General features: G+C 35.5%; 1 protein-coding gene across 3 annotated transcripts in view; it reads right to left on the minus strand.

Annotated features, from left to right (window-relative positions):
* The window catches only part of RAD54B (RAD54 homolog B), an 80,553-nt gene that overhangs the window by 27,389 nt on the left and 38,422 nt on the right, over positions 1-14,742 (minus strand). For all 3 annotated transcript variants that reach the window (XM_026495720.4, XM_057307746.1, XM_057307747.1), the window contains 5 exons: positions 8,789-8,986; positions 6,975-7,256; positions 5,777-5,939; positions 568-793; positions 96-303 (listed from right to left, as the gene is read on the minus strand). In XM_026495720.4, the coding sequence (XP_026351505.2) occupies positions 96-303; positions 568-793; positions 5,777-5,939; positions 6,975-7,256; positions 8,789-8,986 (1,077 nt within the window). The remainder of the gene's footprint in view (positions 1-95; positions 304-567; positions 794-5,776; positions 5,940-6,974; positions 7,257-8,788; positions 8,987-14,742) is intronic.

The raw sequence follows: 14,742 nt of genomic DNA on the forward strand, positions 1-14,742 counted from the left end.
AGCACCACCAATTCTTTGGGTGGCAAGCATATTACAAATCTTGTATGGTAAGTAGGCAAAAATTCTATCATATCATCCCCAAAGTAAATACTGACCAGTTAGAATTATTCTTTTCTCACAAGAGAGGCTAATGAGGGCTGTAGTTGTTTTAATGGCACTGTTCTTCAAACGATGCCCCTCATCGCAGATTAGAAGATCAAATTTTACATTCTTAATTTGATCCAAAGAACGAAGTAACATTTCATAACTGATGATAAGAACAGAATAAAATGGAGATTTGGTGAATTCTTCTACTTTGTGGTCCTAAAAAAAAAAAACAAAAGGTAATATTTAACATGGGCTAAAACTGTAAAATCAAATTCAAGCAGCATATTCCTGACAGACATTAGTTAGAATATGTTAACTCAAAGCCAAATTGTAAGCCAAGATGCCATTTTTCTGCAAAGGAGCTGGGAGAGTTATATGCAGTTGAAAAACTATCCTACAGACAGTGAAAACTGCAGTGTTGATTTGAAAAGCATAGAGATTTAGAAAATGACCAAGGCTGAACTGTCACAAGTCTCTTACCTGATCAACAGGAAATATCTTGATTCTTTCACTTCCTAGCCATTTTTGAAATTCCTTCCTCCAATTATTCACTAAGCTTCCAGGAGTGACAATAAGCGTCTTCTTTATTACTGGCTTGCCTCCATAGGGTCCCTGACACTGTAGCGTCCAGATGAGCGAAATACATTGCAGTGTTTTCCCTAAACCCATTTCATCAGCAAGAATAGCTCCACATCTGCCGTTCACTCTGTTAGAAATAATTATACTTCTTTTAGTCATGATAGGAAAATATTTTATGCCCCTAACGTCGTCATTTATTAGTCAAGAACCAAAAGCTGATATTTTGTAATAAGGACAAACTCTACCCCCCTCAAACCCTTTTTCTAGATATTCATGCAGCTGACTTACAGCTATCTCTCTTTCGAATCTTTGATAATTATATTCATTATATATTTACTGTCAACTAAATTACTAAAACAAATTTGAAATCCGACAGTTGAATCTAAATCATGTTACTATCATATGCATATATTTAGAGACTAGAAATGTATCCCAATTTTATAACTACATTTGAATAATTAAACTATAACTGTGCTTCTCATCACTAACGGTTGAGCAATTTTTATCAGTTTCAGCATTAGACATCTAAACAGTTTAAACTACATTGCAATCTTAACCAGAAAGATCTGTTGAGCTATATTTATGATTCTCTGGCAGTAAATGAAGTCCTCAATCATAGAGCTTCCTGCACTGTTAAGAAAAAAAAAAAAACTAAATATTGATCTAATACATGTAACTTAGTAATAAAGTCTTATCCTATAGATCTGTTAAGGCAATTTAAAATTAAATATTATAAGGAATATTAATAATAAGTGGCATGTTTATACCACTTTGCAGCTTTTAAAGCTCTTTGATATATATATATTTATATATATTTTTAAAGATTTTATTTATTTATTTGAGAGAGAGAAAGCAGGGGCAGAGGGAGAGGGAGAAACAGATTTCCCACCAAGCAGAGAACCCGACACAGGGCTCAATCCCAGGACCCTGGGACTATGACCCGAGCCGAAGGCAGACGCTTAACCAACTGAACCACTCAGGCGCACCTATATATATTTTAAAAGTTATAAAGTCCAATGGAATTAAGGATAGTACCAAAAATAAGTACAGTGTTCTTTATTTCATTTAGCATTAATACTCTAGTTCCATCCATGTCATTGCAAATGGCAAGATTTCATTCTTTTTTATGGCTGAGTAATGTATTTCATTGCGTATATATCCTACATCTTCTTTATCCATTCATCAGTCTAAGGACACTGGGTCTGTTTCCATAATTTGGCTATTGTAGGTAATGTTGCTATAAACATTGGGAGTGCATATAGCCCTCTGAATTAGCATTTTTGTATTCTTTGGGTAACTATCCCTTTGAATTAGTACTTTTGTATTCTTTGGGTAAATATTAGGTGCATCATAAGGTAGTTCTATTTTTTAACTATTTGAGGAACTTCCATACTGTTTCCCAGAGTGGCTGCACCAGTTTGCATTCCTACCAACAGTGTAAGAGTATTTCTTACAGTGTATTTCTCCATATCCTCGCCAACATCTGTTGTTTCTTGTGTTGCTCATTTTAGCCATTCTGACAGGTATGCAGTGGCTATCTCATTAAATTTTTAATTTGTATTTCCGTAATGATGAGTGATGTTGATTTCACTCATATGTGGAATTTAAGAAACAAAACAAACAAGAATGGGGAAAAAAAAAGAGAGAAGCAAATCAAGAAACAGACTCTTAACTACAGAGAACAAACTGATGGTTACCAGAGGGGAGGCTGGTGGGGGATGGGTTAAATATGTGATGGGATAGGAGGGCACTTGTGATGAGCACCAGGTGTTGTACAGAAGTGCTGAATGACTCAATTGTACACCTGACGCTTAATATTATACTGTATGTTAATTGGAATTTAAATTTAAAAAAATAAGTACAGTTTTATTATAGTTTAATTCATTTTATTAGTAAAAATAATAATGAAAAATCAACTATATGTTTTCCATTTCAAAGTACAGAAAAAAAATCACAAACATGAATTACAGCCATTATTATCATTTTTTAAAAAGATTTTATTTATTTATTCGTCACTGACAGAGAGAGCACAAGCAGGGGAGCAGCAGGCAAAGGGAGAAGCAGGGTCCCCACTGAGCAAGGAGCCCAACACAGGTTTCGATTCCAGGACCCTGGGATCATGACCTGAGCCGAAGGCAGAAGCTTAACCAACTGAGCCACCCAGATGCCCCTATTATCATTTTTTTTAAAGATTTTATTTTCTTTTAAGTAATCTCCACACGCAATGTGCGGCTCAAACTCACAACCATGAGATCAAGAGATGCACACTCTACTGACTGAGCCAGCCAGTCAGGCACCCCTGTTATCATTTTAGATCAACAGCTTGACAATGCAAGACCAAATGCCAACTGAGATACAGTGAGTGGCAGAGAGAAAATAGTGATCCTTCCACAGTGGAAAGAAGAAAGCAGAAGGCTTCATTGGAAAGATGGCCCTTTTCAAAGGTGAATAGGAATTCACTACATGAATCAAGTAGTTCAACATAACTGGAGCTTGAACTGAATTCCAAGCAAGGAAACACAAAGGCTATGAACCTAGCAAGATAGGCAGAGACTACAGATAGCATACTTATCCCTGAAAGTTCAGACTGTATCTTGCAGGTCAGTGTCTCTCAAACATCAGTCCTTCATGACTACCGTCATAGTTTTGCTATGTATGTGATACCATATGTGTTATTATTTGTTTATTTATTTTTAAGTCAACTCCTTTTACTTATTAGATTTATTTGAAAACTCCAAGCATAATTTATCCATGAAACCAAAAACTTAATATACTATTTTTTCCTAATAGTTCACTAACTAAATATGCTAGTATTGGAATTTAAACACAAGGTGTGGGGCTCCTGACTGGCTCAATCGGTGGAGTATGCAACTCTTGATCTCAGGGTTGTGAGTTCGAGTCCCACGTTAGGTATAGAGACTACTTAGAGGCACCTGGGTAGCTCAGTTGGGTTAAGCATCCAACTCTTGGTTTAGGGTCAGGTCATGATCTCAGGGTCATGAGATGGAGCCCCACATTGGACTCCACACTCAGCAGAGCCCTCTCTCTCTCTGCGCCTCCCCCCACATTCACACACTAATGCTCTCTCTCTAAAATAATAAATCTTTTGGGGCGCCTGGGTGGCACAGCGGTTAAGCGTCTGCCTTCAGCTCAGGGCGTGATCCCGGCGTTATGGGATCGAGCCCCACATCAGGCTCCTCCGCTATGAGCCTGCTTCTTCCTCTCCCACTCCCCCTGCTTGTGTTCCCTCTCTCGCTGGCTGTCTCTATCTGTGTTAAATAAATAAATAAAATCTTTAAAAATAATAATAATAATAAATCTTTTTTAAAAAAGAGATTGCTTAAAAATAAAATCCTTAAATTTAAAAAAAATAAAATAAAAAACAAGGCTTGTCCATGTCCACCTAAAATGACCCCACATACCACCAGTGGAGTGCATATTACAGATCAGGAAACACTGCTGTAAGTTCTGAGAGTCTGAAACATTTTAAGCAAGGGGAATGCCAGGTACAGAACTGGTTTTCAGAAAAATCAAGCTGGTGGCAATAAGTAGAATGAATTTGAGGAGCATCAGAAGCAGATACACAGGGTAGATGCCACCGCAAAAATCCAGACAAAATATAATTGTATGGCATCAGTTATCAGCACTGTCGCAGTGGGGTGCGAGAAAAGATCCAGAATCAAAGGATATTTAGGAGTTCCAAATAATTAAAAGTTCAGGTTTGATTACATTGAAAAGTGAAAGAGAAGAAATTAAAGATGCTTTCCCAGCCGAATGAGACAAGATCTCCAAAAAGAAGAGCATATTTTGAGAAAGAACATGAGTCTAGAAAGTTTCTGGGATGTAGTATTCCCTTAACCTGTCATTATTCAAAGGATTCTTAGAGTTTGGGGGAATTTACGTTCTCAACTCCCTATTAAATGATCAATTTAAAAATCAAGGGCCGGGGCGCCTGGGTGGCACAGCGGTTAAACGTCTGCCTTCGGCTCAGGGCGTGATCTCGGCGTTATGGGATCGAGCCCCACATCAGGCTCATCTGCTCTGGTGGGAGCCTGCTTCTTCCTCTCCCACTCCCCCTGCTTGTGTTCCCTCTCTCGCTGGCTGTCTCTCTCTGTCAAATAAATAAATAAAATCTTTAAAAAATAAAAAATAAAAAAAAATAAAAATAAAAAAATAAAAATAAAAATCAAGGGCCTGTGCATTAAAAACAAAACAAAACAAAAAGAACTAAAAGGAAATGTAACAAGATGTTGGCAGATTCCTTTGATTCTTCTTTACTTCCTTTGTCTGGCTTTTGTGTGTCTGTGTGTAATCTCTAAGTATCTTTAAGAGAGGGTACTACAATTCTTTATCAGAAAACTCTATTTAAAAGGGAGTGGGGGAGGGGCGCCTTCGTGGCTCAGTCAGTGAAGCATCTGCCTTGGGCTCAGGTCATGATCTCAGGATCCTGGGATGGAGGCGCACTTCGGGCTTCCAGAGCCTGCTTCTCCCCCTGCTTGTGCGCGCTCTCTCTGTCAAATAAATAAATAAAATCTGAAAAAAAATAAATTAAAAAAGGGTGTGGGGGAGACTCTTTTTTTTTTTAAGTAGAAGTGAGATAAGAAGAAAACCTTTTTTCCATAAGCAGAATTAAAGGCTACTTCCATTTTGCCCCCATAACCCTTTCTCATACTAGTGAGCTTTTAGTGTACCACATTAAGGTTGACTATATTTATCTATTTCCTCAAATACTTTAAAAGCTACTTAAGGGTAGGGATCATGGTCCTGACTTCTATATGCCCAGCTCCTAGCAGGATGTCTGGCACATGGCATCCTCAAGAATCACTTTTAGAATAAATGCACACATTAAGTATCATTCATGATGTACTGAGACTCATTATATTAGGCTTCTTCTAGAAAACCATTATGTTACAGGTTAAATCAAAACTCAGATTAGACTAAGGGCACCTGGCTGGCTCAGTCAACAGAGCATGCGACTCTTGATCTCAGGGTTGTGAGTTTGAGCCCCATGTTGGGTGTAGAGACTACTTAAAAAAAAAAATAAAATCTTTAAAAAAAAAAAAAAAGCAGAAAACTCAGATTAGACTAAACAAATTATTTATTTTCCTACCTCATTCCCATTATACATTCATAGAGGAATATGATCCCTTCTTTCTGATGTGGTCGAAGATGATATACAAGGTGAGGATCTATCACCACATCCACAATAGGAAAACAGTTCTTATTGAACGTCCACTGGTGATTACTGTCAGGTCGTGACATTACAAGAGAATCTTAAAAAAAAGATGAAAGTTTAACTATTAATGTATTGCAATTTCACTCTGTCAGCGACTACATTATCTTGCTTTATTTACTCATAGCCTTTAACTATTTGCTATCGTTTGTGGCAAAAAAAAGTTGAAGTTTAGTAACACTGATACCAAGCAAGAACAGAAAATTAATCTCATGCCTTATTGATGTAAGATTTCAGGCAGAGAATTTCAAAGAGCTCCCCAAACTTCATATGCCCCAAAGTATTTCAAAACCAATGAAATTCACTATTGTTTAGCAAAGAATTCAGTAAGTCACAACGTTTAATAGTTCAGTATTCAGAGCAAAGAGAACTATCTTCAACTGAAAGTACAGGTTGGAATTTTGCCAAGTTGCACTCGCTAATGCTCACAGCTTCTTATTTTGGAAAGGCACCCAAATTTAACATATAGGCTCCCATTATCTTCACTTTGGTACACACAATGACTATTACTTCTATGTTAATCAGAAGAATCGAGAAAGGATGACAACTTTTCCATTGACTTCGCCATCATTTTTTGCTTAAAGTTAGTTACTATGTTCATGAAAGTCAAATTCATGAATCTTTGCAAAGCAGCAAAGAAAAGTAACCATAGAATAATAAGGTAATTCTATAGAAATATACTAAAACAATTTAAAAGATTTATTAAAATATCACCAAAAAATACAAAATCAAATATAACTGGAAAGCAGTTATCAATTAATAAATATAAAGTCAGAAAATAAACTCATCAAAATTATTTTGGGGATATATTTATATGTCTATATCATGGTAAAAAAATGAAATAGATTTTGAAAATAAAACAAAAAGAAAAAAGAGAAGGACAGAAATGAGAAGGAAAGATAAAGCAGGTTCCAGGAGATTAAATAAATATCCACCAATGCAGAAATACACAGTCACAGGAAAGTAATATATACTTTCATCTGAAAACTTTAAACAAAACTTAAACTTTAAATTCATATGCCAAATATCTTTTGACAGTAAAAACAGAATATACAAATTATTTTTTACAACTTACTTGGTGCATGTGGGTCATGGCGTGGTTTACAATCTTGGAAACCATTCAGTCTATTTTCCTTTGAACTAGTTTTACAAACACTTTTGAAGGGGTTAGAGAAACACTTCTTGGCAACTTGAGAAGAACTTGAGATTGCAGGGTCTCCTCCTCCAAGCTGAAAACATCTGCCACTGTTGAAATCATCGGGAGAGATTATACCCATGACTTCTACTTCTTTTCCACCAATCATCACTCTGTGGCCCTCTTCAATCTTTTCAAGCTCTTTGAATTTATATGCAATGCCTTTAAATTGAGAAGGGAGAATGTGAATTTAATTTACAGATACCCTAAGATGACTTAGTGATACCAGTCACCTTCCCATAACTATACAGAATGAAAACTGTTCTTTGAATGTAAATAGCCTTGTATAACCCATTAGCCAGCATGAAAACATAATTTATCATTTTGTCTAAAAAAAAACCACTAAAAACTCAGAAGGAATAATTAATAAAGCTATAAAAATTAGCCAAGCTTTAGAGAAAGCAAGGCCTTTTTTTAATTATTGAAAATATAGCTATGGGTGCTGGCTGGCTTATGCGACTTTTTTTTTTTCTTTTTGAGAGAGCGAGGTGGGGAGGGGGAGAGGGAGAGAGAGAATCTTAAGCAGGCTTGCCCAGCAAGGAGCCCGATGCGGTATTCAATCTCACAACCCTGAGATCACAACTTGAGCCAAAACCAAGGGTTGGAGACTTAACCGACTGAGCCACCTAGGCACCCCTCAATATTTTTACAATTAAAAAAATTGCTGCAGATAATTCAGTTCAGCCTTAATTCATCACTCTTGTCACTGACCTTCACATACTACATTCCCGAAACACTGAACCAGTACCTTTAATTCTCCCCTGCTTTTACGCCTTCGTATATACTATTCCCTCTTACGTATGCCCCTATCTCATACCCTACAAAACTATTTATCCTTCAAATTCTACCTTAAACAATTAACTCCTATGAAGCTTTCCCCAGCCTCCTAGGCCGACCTAAATGGTCCTTCTATCTCCTACTGCACAGAGTACAAATTCTCAATGAAACAATTATCTTAGTGCCTCCTAATTATCAATGACATTGCCCTATCCCCACAAACTATAAATTATATCCATTTTTGAATGTTTATTCCCAGCATAGTGCTTGGCACTTAATAGTTACATGCTATAAAGTATATTATTAATTGAATGAATGAATGAACACATAGAACGGATTTTATAGTAACGGGCCATATTCAAAACTGAACAATAAGAGACAATGCCAAAAAAGATGGTTAGTGTTAAGCATTCTGAATTTGTGAGCTAGCTTGTATTAGTACAAATCATCCTGGCAACATTTTATAACAGAAATAATGATAACCTCCAATTTAAATGTATTAATCTAGATCATGCCTAGCCATGTTTTTTTCCTTTTTTTTTTTTTTCAGAATTTTATTGGGTATCAATGAAATTAGATAATATTCCACTCTTGATATCAACATCTTTCTAACTTTAATCATTTAGCATTGAGGGGGAGATTATATGAAGACAAACTGCTTAATCTCAGAAAAATACCAAAATAACCATATATAACTATTTCATTTTAGAGAAAATGAATCCATGGGATGGGATTTGCTTCACTGAGTTAGTATTCATAAGACTGTTATTAGACTATTATGAGATAATTTAGACATGCAAGTCAATTAAAGAGCATCTTAACCTAACCCTTTATAAAATCCAATCATTTTAATTATGTAACCTCAGATATATACTAATTTTAGGCGAAATCGTAAACAACAGGTAATATCACAATACCTCTTCCAATGTCTTTGCCTTCCAAATCCTTTAATGTAAATGACTTTCCTTTTACAATGAGAACAGCATCACCTTCCCATTTTTTGTGTTTTTTCTTTGAAGCCTTACACCAAACAACACTGAAATATTTAACTAGGCTCTCAGGTTCTTCCTCTTCTTGTCCCTTAGACACTGTTATTTCTTTAGGGGCTGAGTGAACTAGAATTTAAAAAAAAATAAAATAAAATAAAAACCACATTATTAGAGATAGTCAACTTTAGGTAGTAAGGTCATTTGAACAAAAATAAAAGTACAAGAAAATTAGATGGCACTAAAAATTATGAAAGAATATTTGATCATACTCCTGTTAGTATTTTATAAGTTGAAAAATTCAAGTGTCAGGTCTAGCATTACCATGAGAACAGTGAATATAAACTTATCATCTCAAAGTCATATAAACTCAGTTTAAGTAGAATAACATAATTACCGCAAACATTTTAAAACTCTAGGAACTAAAATAAATTTTCAACATCCATGGAAAAAATATCTACTACAAATTTTGAATTTTGGTCTCTTCCTGGGCTAGCGATATGTGATCCAATCCTCTCTTGTGAAGCTGGGCAGCAGCAGCAAGCCACAGCTCCCTGTCTACCGTGAAATCATGAGGGTAAACAACCGATACACTCACAACCATTCTGTTTTTCACTCTCACTATTCAATAAATTACATGAGATAGTCAACACATTATTACAAAATAGGGTTTGTGTTAGATGATTTTGCCCAACCGTAGGCTAATGTAAATGTTCTGAGCATGCTGAAGTTTGGCTGAGCTAAGCTATCATGTTCGGTAGGCTAGGTGTATAAATGCATTTTTAAAAAATGCATTTAAAAAAAAAGATTTTATTTATTTATTTGACAGAGAGAGAGACAGCCAGTGAGAGAGGGAACACAAGCAGAGGGAGTGGGAGAGGAAGAAGCAGGCTCATAGCGGAGGAGCCTGATATGGGGCTCGATCCCATAACGCCAGGATCACGCCCTGAGCCAAAGACAGACGCTTAACGACTGCGCCACCCAGGCGCCCCTATAAATGCATTTTTGACCAACGATATTTTCAACTTATGATGGGCTTATTGGGGCATAACCTCATAAGTCAAGGAAGATCTGTACTCCAATCTGGCTTCCAGTCCAGCCCTCTCCCAAAACTACCCTTGTTCAAGGCCATTAGGGAGCTCCTAGACAATAAATCCACATGGTATTTTTTTAGTCTGGATCAGAGTTCTCAAAAGCATTGGACAATGTTTGACCACTTCCTCCTTGAAATACTGAGCCCTATTTTTACAGCTTTCCTAACACATTTCAATTTTTCCTTTTACTTCTTTGGTTGCTTCTTCTTAAACATCCTTGCCAGCTCATCAGACCTGAATTCTAGACCCTCTTCTCACTGTGCCCTTCTCCTTAAATTAGTTCATCCACTCCCTTGGATTTAATACCACTCCTCCATAAACCTGTATTTTTTTTTTCTAGCCCAGAGCATGACTCCAGATCTGCATCTATACATAATTGCCCCTCAGACCTGTCTACATGAATGTCTCATAAACATCTCAATTCATCATGCCCACTTGTCTCCTCTCCAACAACTGCTCCTCCTTCAGTTTTCTCATTTCTCAGTAACAGTACCACCACCCTCATTCAAGCCAAAAAGTTGGAAATCATCCTTGACATCCTTTATTCTCAGTTCCACAGCCAATCAACCACAGATCCAGGTGATTCTAACCCCCACATGGCTCTCAAAGCTCTGTGCTGTTTGCCTTCTCCATACCCTCCCCTATTCAAATCACCATCTCTGATCTGAACCACTGTACTACTGTAGGATCTTCCCAGCAGGCCTACGGAGAGAGCTCTTCCCTTGCCCCCTCTACTCCCTAAAACCATTTTCCATATTGACTACATTTATCTATTTTTAAATGTGAATCTGATTATGCATTCTTCTTAAAATCCATTAGTCTTAATCGTCTTTAAGAAAACATAACTACTTCTAGCCAAAGGGCCTTCTACTTCTTTCTCCAACATGCTATTTTAAATTAACTGCTGGGGCACCTGGATGGCTCAGTCAGTTAAGCATCTGCCTTCAGCTCGGGTCATGATCCCAGGGTCCTGGGATCGAGCCCCACATCGGGTTCCCCAGTCAGCAGAAAGCCTGCTTCTCCCCCTCCCTCTGCCTGCCGCTCCCTCTGCCGTGCTCTCTCTTAGTCAAATAAATAAATAAGACCTTTAAAAAATAATAAAAATTAAAATTAAAAAAATAACTTCTATTCACCCTGCCAGTTTAAATTTCCCTTACTGCCAAGCTAGATCTTGCCTTATTATTTTCAGCATTATCTCGGCAATTAATTGTGTGACAAAATATTTAGCCTTAGCCTTCCCCACTAAACTAGTCCTGAGGAAGGTGTTTTGATCTTGTTCATCACCATATGCCCAGAACAATAGGTACTTTTCAAAACTGCCATTTTGATTCAAAGTACATTTGACTTTATGCTTATAAAAAATATTAAAACAGAATTATCTTAAAGTTAATTTTCATGAGAAAGTAGCTTTAGAAATTAACTTTGAACTCGTCTCCATTATTGCCCATTTTTATTTCCATTTTTATGAACTGTTACCTTCAGGGTTATTTTCCATGCAAACTTTTTAGCAAAGATTTTGATTCCTCAGTCACTTTTTTATGAATCACATTTTACTTATTATGGCTTTTGTCGACATGAGTTTTTAAAACCATAATTTCTACCAAATGCAGTTTTGCTAAGTCAGATTTTGAATACCTAAATATTAACGAAATTATATTACTCTATCAGTTTCTAGTCAAGAAAATTTATCAGTTTTTAGATAATTGGTAGTTGTCATTTGTTGATTATTTTTGCTTTACCAACCTTGAGTATCCCAGATAAAGTTTTGAGGGTTTTTAGGATTAACAAAAAAGATGGGATGTTAATCAGTTTTTGAACTCTAAAAAATTTTGTGGTGTGCAATTTTAGCCAACTTTAGTTTTGTCTTTGCATTATTTCTACCAGTAGTAGTCAGTGTGCATTGAATGACTGATAACCATTCTGCATTTTTAAAATTTGTTCCTATCTTTTACTATGTTATCCAAGAAAAAAAAAATGTGATTGCTCAGGATTGCTGTAAAACAAGGGTAAAAGGTATGTCTTCAAAAAATGGCTGGAAGAACATCCAGTCAAATACCCTGTTATATTCCCAGAGCCTAGAGAGTTGACTTGTTATGTCCAGGACCCTCCTCGTGCCGAGAAAAAATAAATAGAACAAAAGATAATAAACTGAGAATTCAGAAATTACTTATAATTAACTTTGAAATGCCATTGATTCTCAGATATAGCCTTTCTTTTATAGAACAGTAGGAGGAGAACTAATCTGCCTGGGTTTGGATCTTGCATTTTCCCACTTACAAGCTAAGTGACCCAGGACAAGTTACTCACCACTCTATCCCAGTTTATGAATCTGTAAATGAAAATAATACTAATACGAACCTCACAGATTTGTTGTGGGCATTAGATTAGCTAATATATGTAAAACCCTTAGAACAGTACTTGACATGTAATAAATCCTCCCTAAATGTTAACTACCATCATCATCATCATCTTGTCTTGGTTCCTTTCCCATTTAGTCCCATTTTAAATGTAGGCCATTAAGGCAGGGAAGAGAGAAAATTTCAAAAAATAGAAAAAAAAAATACTAGAAATTAAACATATAAGCAGCAAAACCCTCCTACATCTAGACTACTTGTAGTGCATAAAATATTGACTAATTTGCTACATTCTAGACTAATCACCCCTAAGAATCCACTCCAACTGTAATTTTTATTTCTAAACTTGTTTCTGATCTATTTCTCCCTTGACCCTGTAAGGTACTTCGCAAATCAATATCAAAAAAATAGTCTGTATAAACAAGAGACTTGAATGCCTATAAGCAAGATTCACAAAGTAAAATTGTTCAAAACCATGCTTTGATAAAAGAAGAGGGAGATATTGTCATTTTAATATTGACAGTGGATATGATCATCTTAATGATTCCTAAGCATAGTCAGTCTACAGTTGGATGGCTTAATTATACATTCCACATATCCAAGCCTTTAATATTTTCTTTTCTTTCTAAAATTCCAAATACACACATTGTTTTCAATAGTATAAATGAAATTGAAAATGTCTCATAATCAAATTCAACAAAGACTGTAAATACCATATTGTATTTTAAAATTACCGAAACCTACCAGAATTTTTAACATACATTAACATATAAATGCAATATAAATTTAAGGTTTGAAACACTGTTTTTATTACTCTAAAAAATTTACAATCATTAATATACAAATTCCTCCAGACCAGTAATCATCCATAGTTTTATCTTGTTTTTAAAGATTTTATTTGAGAGAGAGAGAGAGTACACACGTGTGCGCACACACATACAAATGGGGAAACAGAGAGAGGAAGAGGGAGAGAGAATCTTGAGCAGACTCCATGCTGAGCGACCCCAACCGCTCGAACTCAGCACCCTGAGACCATGACCTGAGCCGAAACCAAGACCAACAGTTAACCAACTGAGCCACCCAGATGCCCCCATGGTTTTCTCATCTAATAAGAAAGATTTAATGTCATCTAAGTATCATTATGAATAAAATAAACCTAGAAGATCTTTCTTTGCTTTAAATATCTTCAGAATGATACTTTATAAGTATGGCAGGAACCATACATTTCATCACATTTCTCACTACCTCTTGTCAAAGCATATATGCAATAAAGGCTAAAACAGAAAAAAAATCAATAACTACAATATTTCCAGATATCAAAACTATCTTCTCAGCATTTTTATTTCCTGTTCAGCATTTTAAACTCATCTAAAAATCAGAAAAGTTATTAACTTCAATTCTGACATTCCAATTGTTGAGCATGCAAAGCTTTATTTAAAAAAAAAATACACTGTTGATGAAAGTGTAAAACAGTACAATCACTTTGGGAAAATGCCTGGCAGTTTCTTAAAAACTTAAACATATAGATCTTCCCTAATCCAGCATTATGTCCACAACAAATTTATACAAGAATACTCAGAATCTTTATACATAACAGCCATAATCTGGAAATAGCCCAGAAGTCCATCAAAAAATAATGGATACATAAACTGAGGTATACTTATACAAGGGAATACCACTCAACAACAGAAAGTAATGAATTACTATAAGAGGATGAAAGAACACGGGTATTAAAAACATTAAGATAGGTAAAAGAAAAGAGAAAGGGTACATACTGTATGATTCCAATTATATAAAGTTCTAGAACAAGCAAAACTTATCTATGATTTTTTAAAAATTAGAACAATGGATGTCTGAGGTGCCAAGGGACTGATCAGGAAGGGGCAGGAGAGAATTTTCTGGGATAATGATAACATTCTAAATCTTGATAGGGATTTAAGGTACACAGGTAGCGTCACCTGTCAAAACTCATCATTTAAGATTTGTACATTTCACGTTTGCAAATCTTACCCAAAACACATACACACACACACACACACACACACAAATAAATACTGAAATCCAGTTTATAATACTTATGCTGAAATGTTTAGAGGTAAAGTATTCTAAATAACTTTCCAACTTGTTTTAAATAATCATTTTATTTTTAAAAATGAATTGATGGATAGATGGATGGATACATGATAAAGCAAATATAGCAAAACAGTAACTGCAGAATTTAGGTGGTAGGCATACTGTAAAATGCTTTTTTTCTTTTTTTTTTAATAATTTTTTTATTATATTATGTTAGTCACCATACAGTACATCCCTAGTTTTTGATGTAAAGACTTTTAACTTTTTCTATTTGAAGATTTTCTTAATCTTTGTGAAGTAAATTTACACATAATTTTAAAACATGAAAGATGCACTAACAAAGTGTAAGTCTAATGATATATCT

Source organism: Ursus arctos, unplaced genomic scaffold, assembly GCF_023065955.2.
Source record: "Ursus arctos isolate Adak ecotype North America unplaced genomic scaffold, UrsArc2.0 scaffold_6, whole genome shotgun sequence".
NCBI lineage: Eukaryota > Metazoa > Chordata > Mammalia > Carnivora > Ursidae > Ursus > Ursus arctos.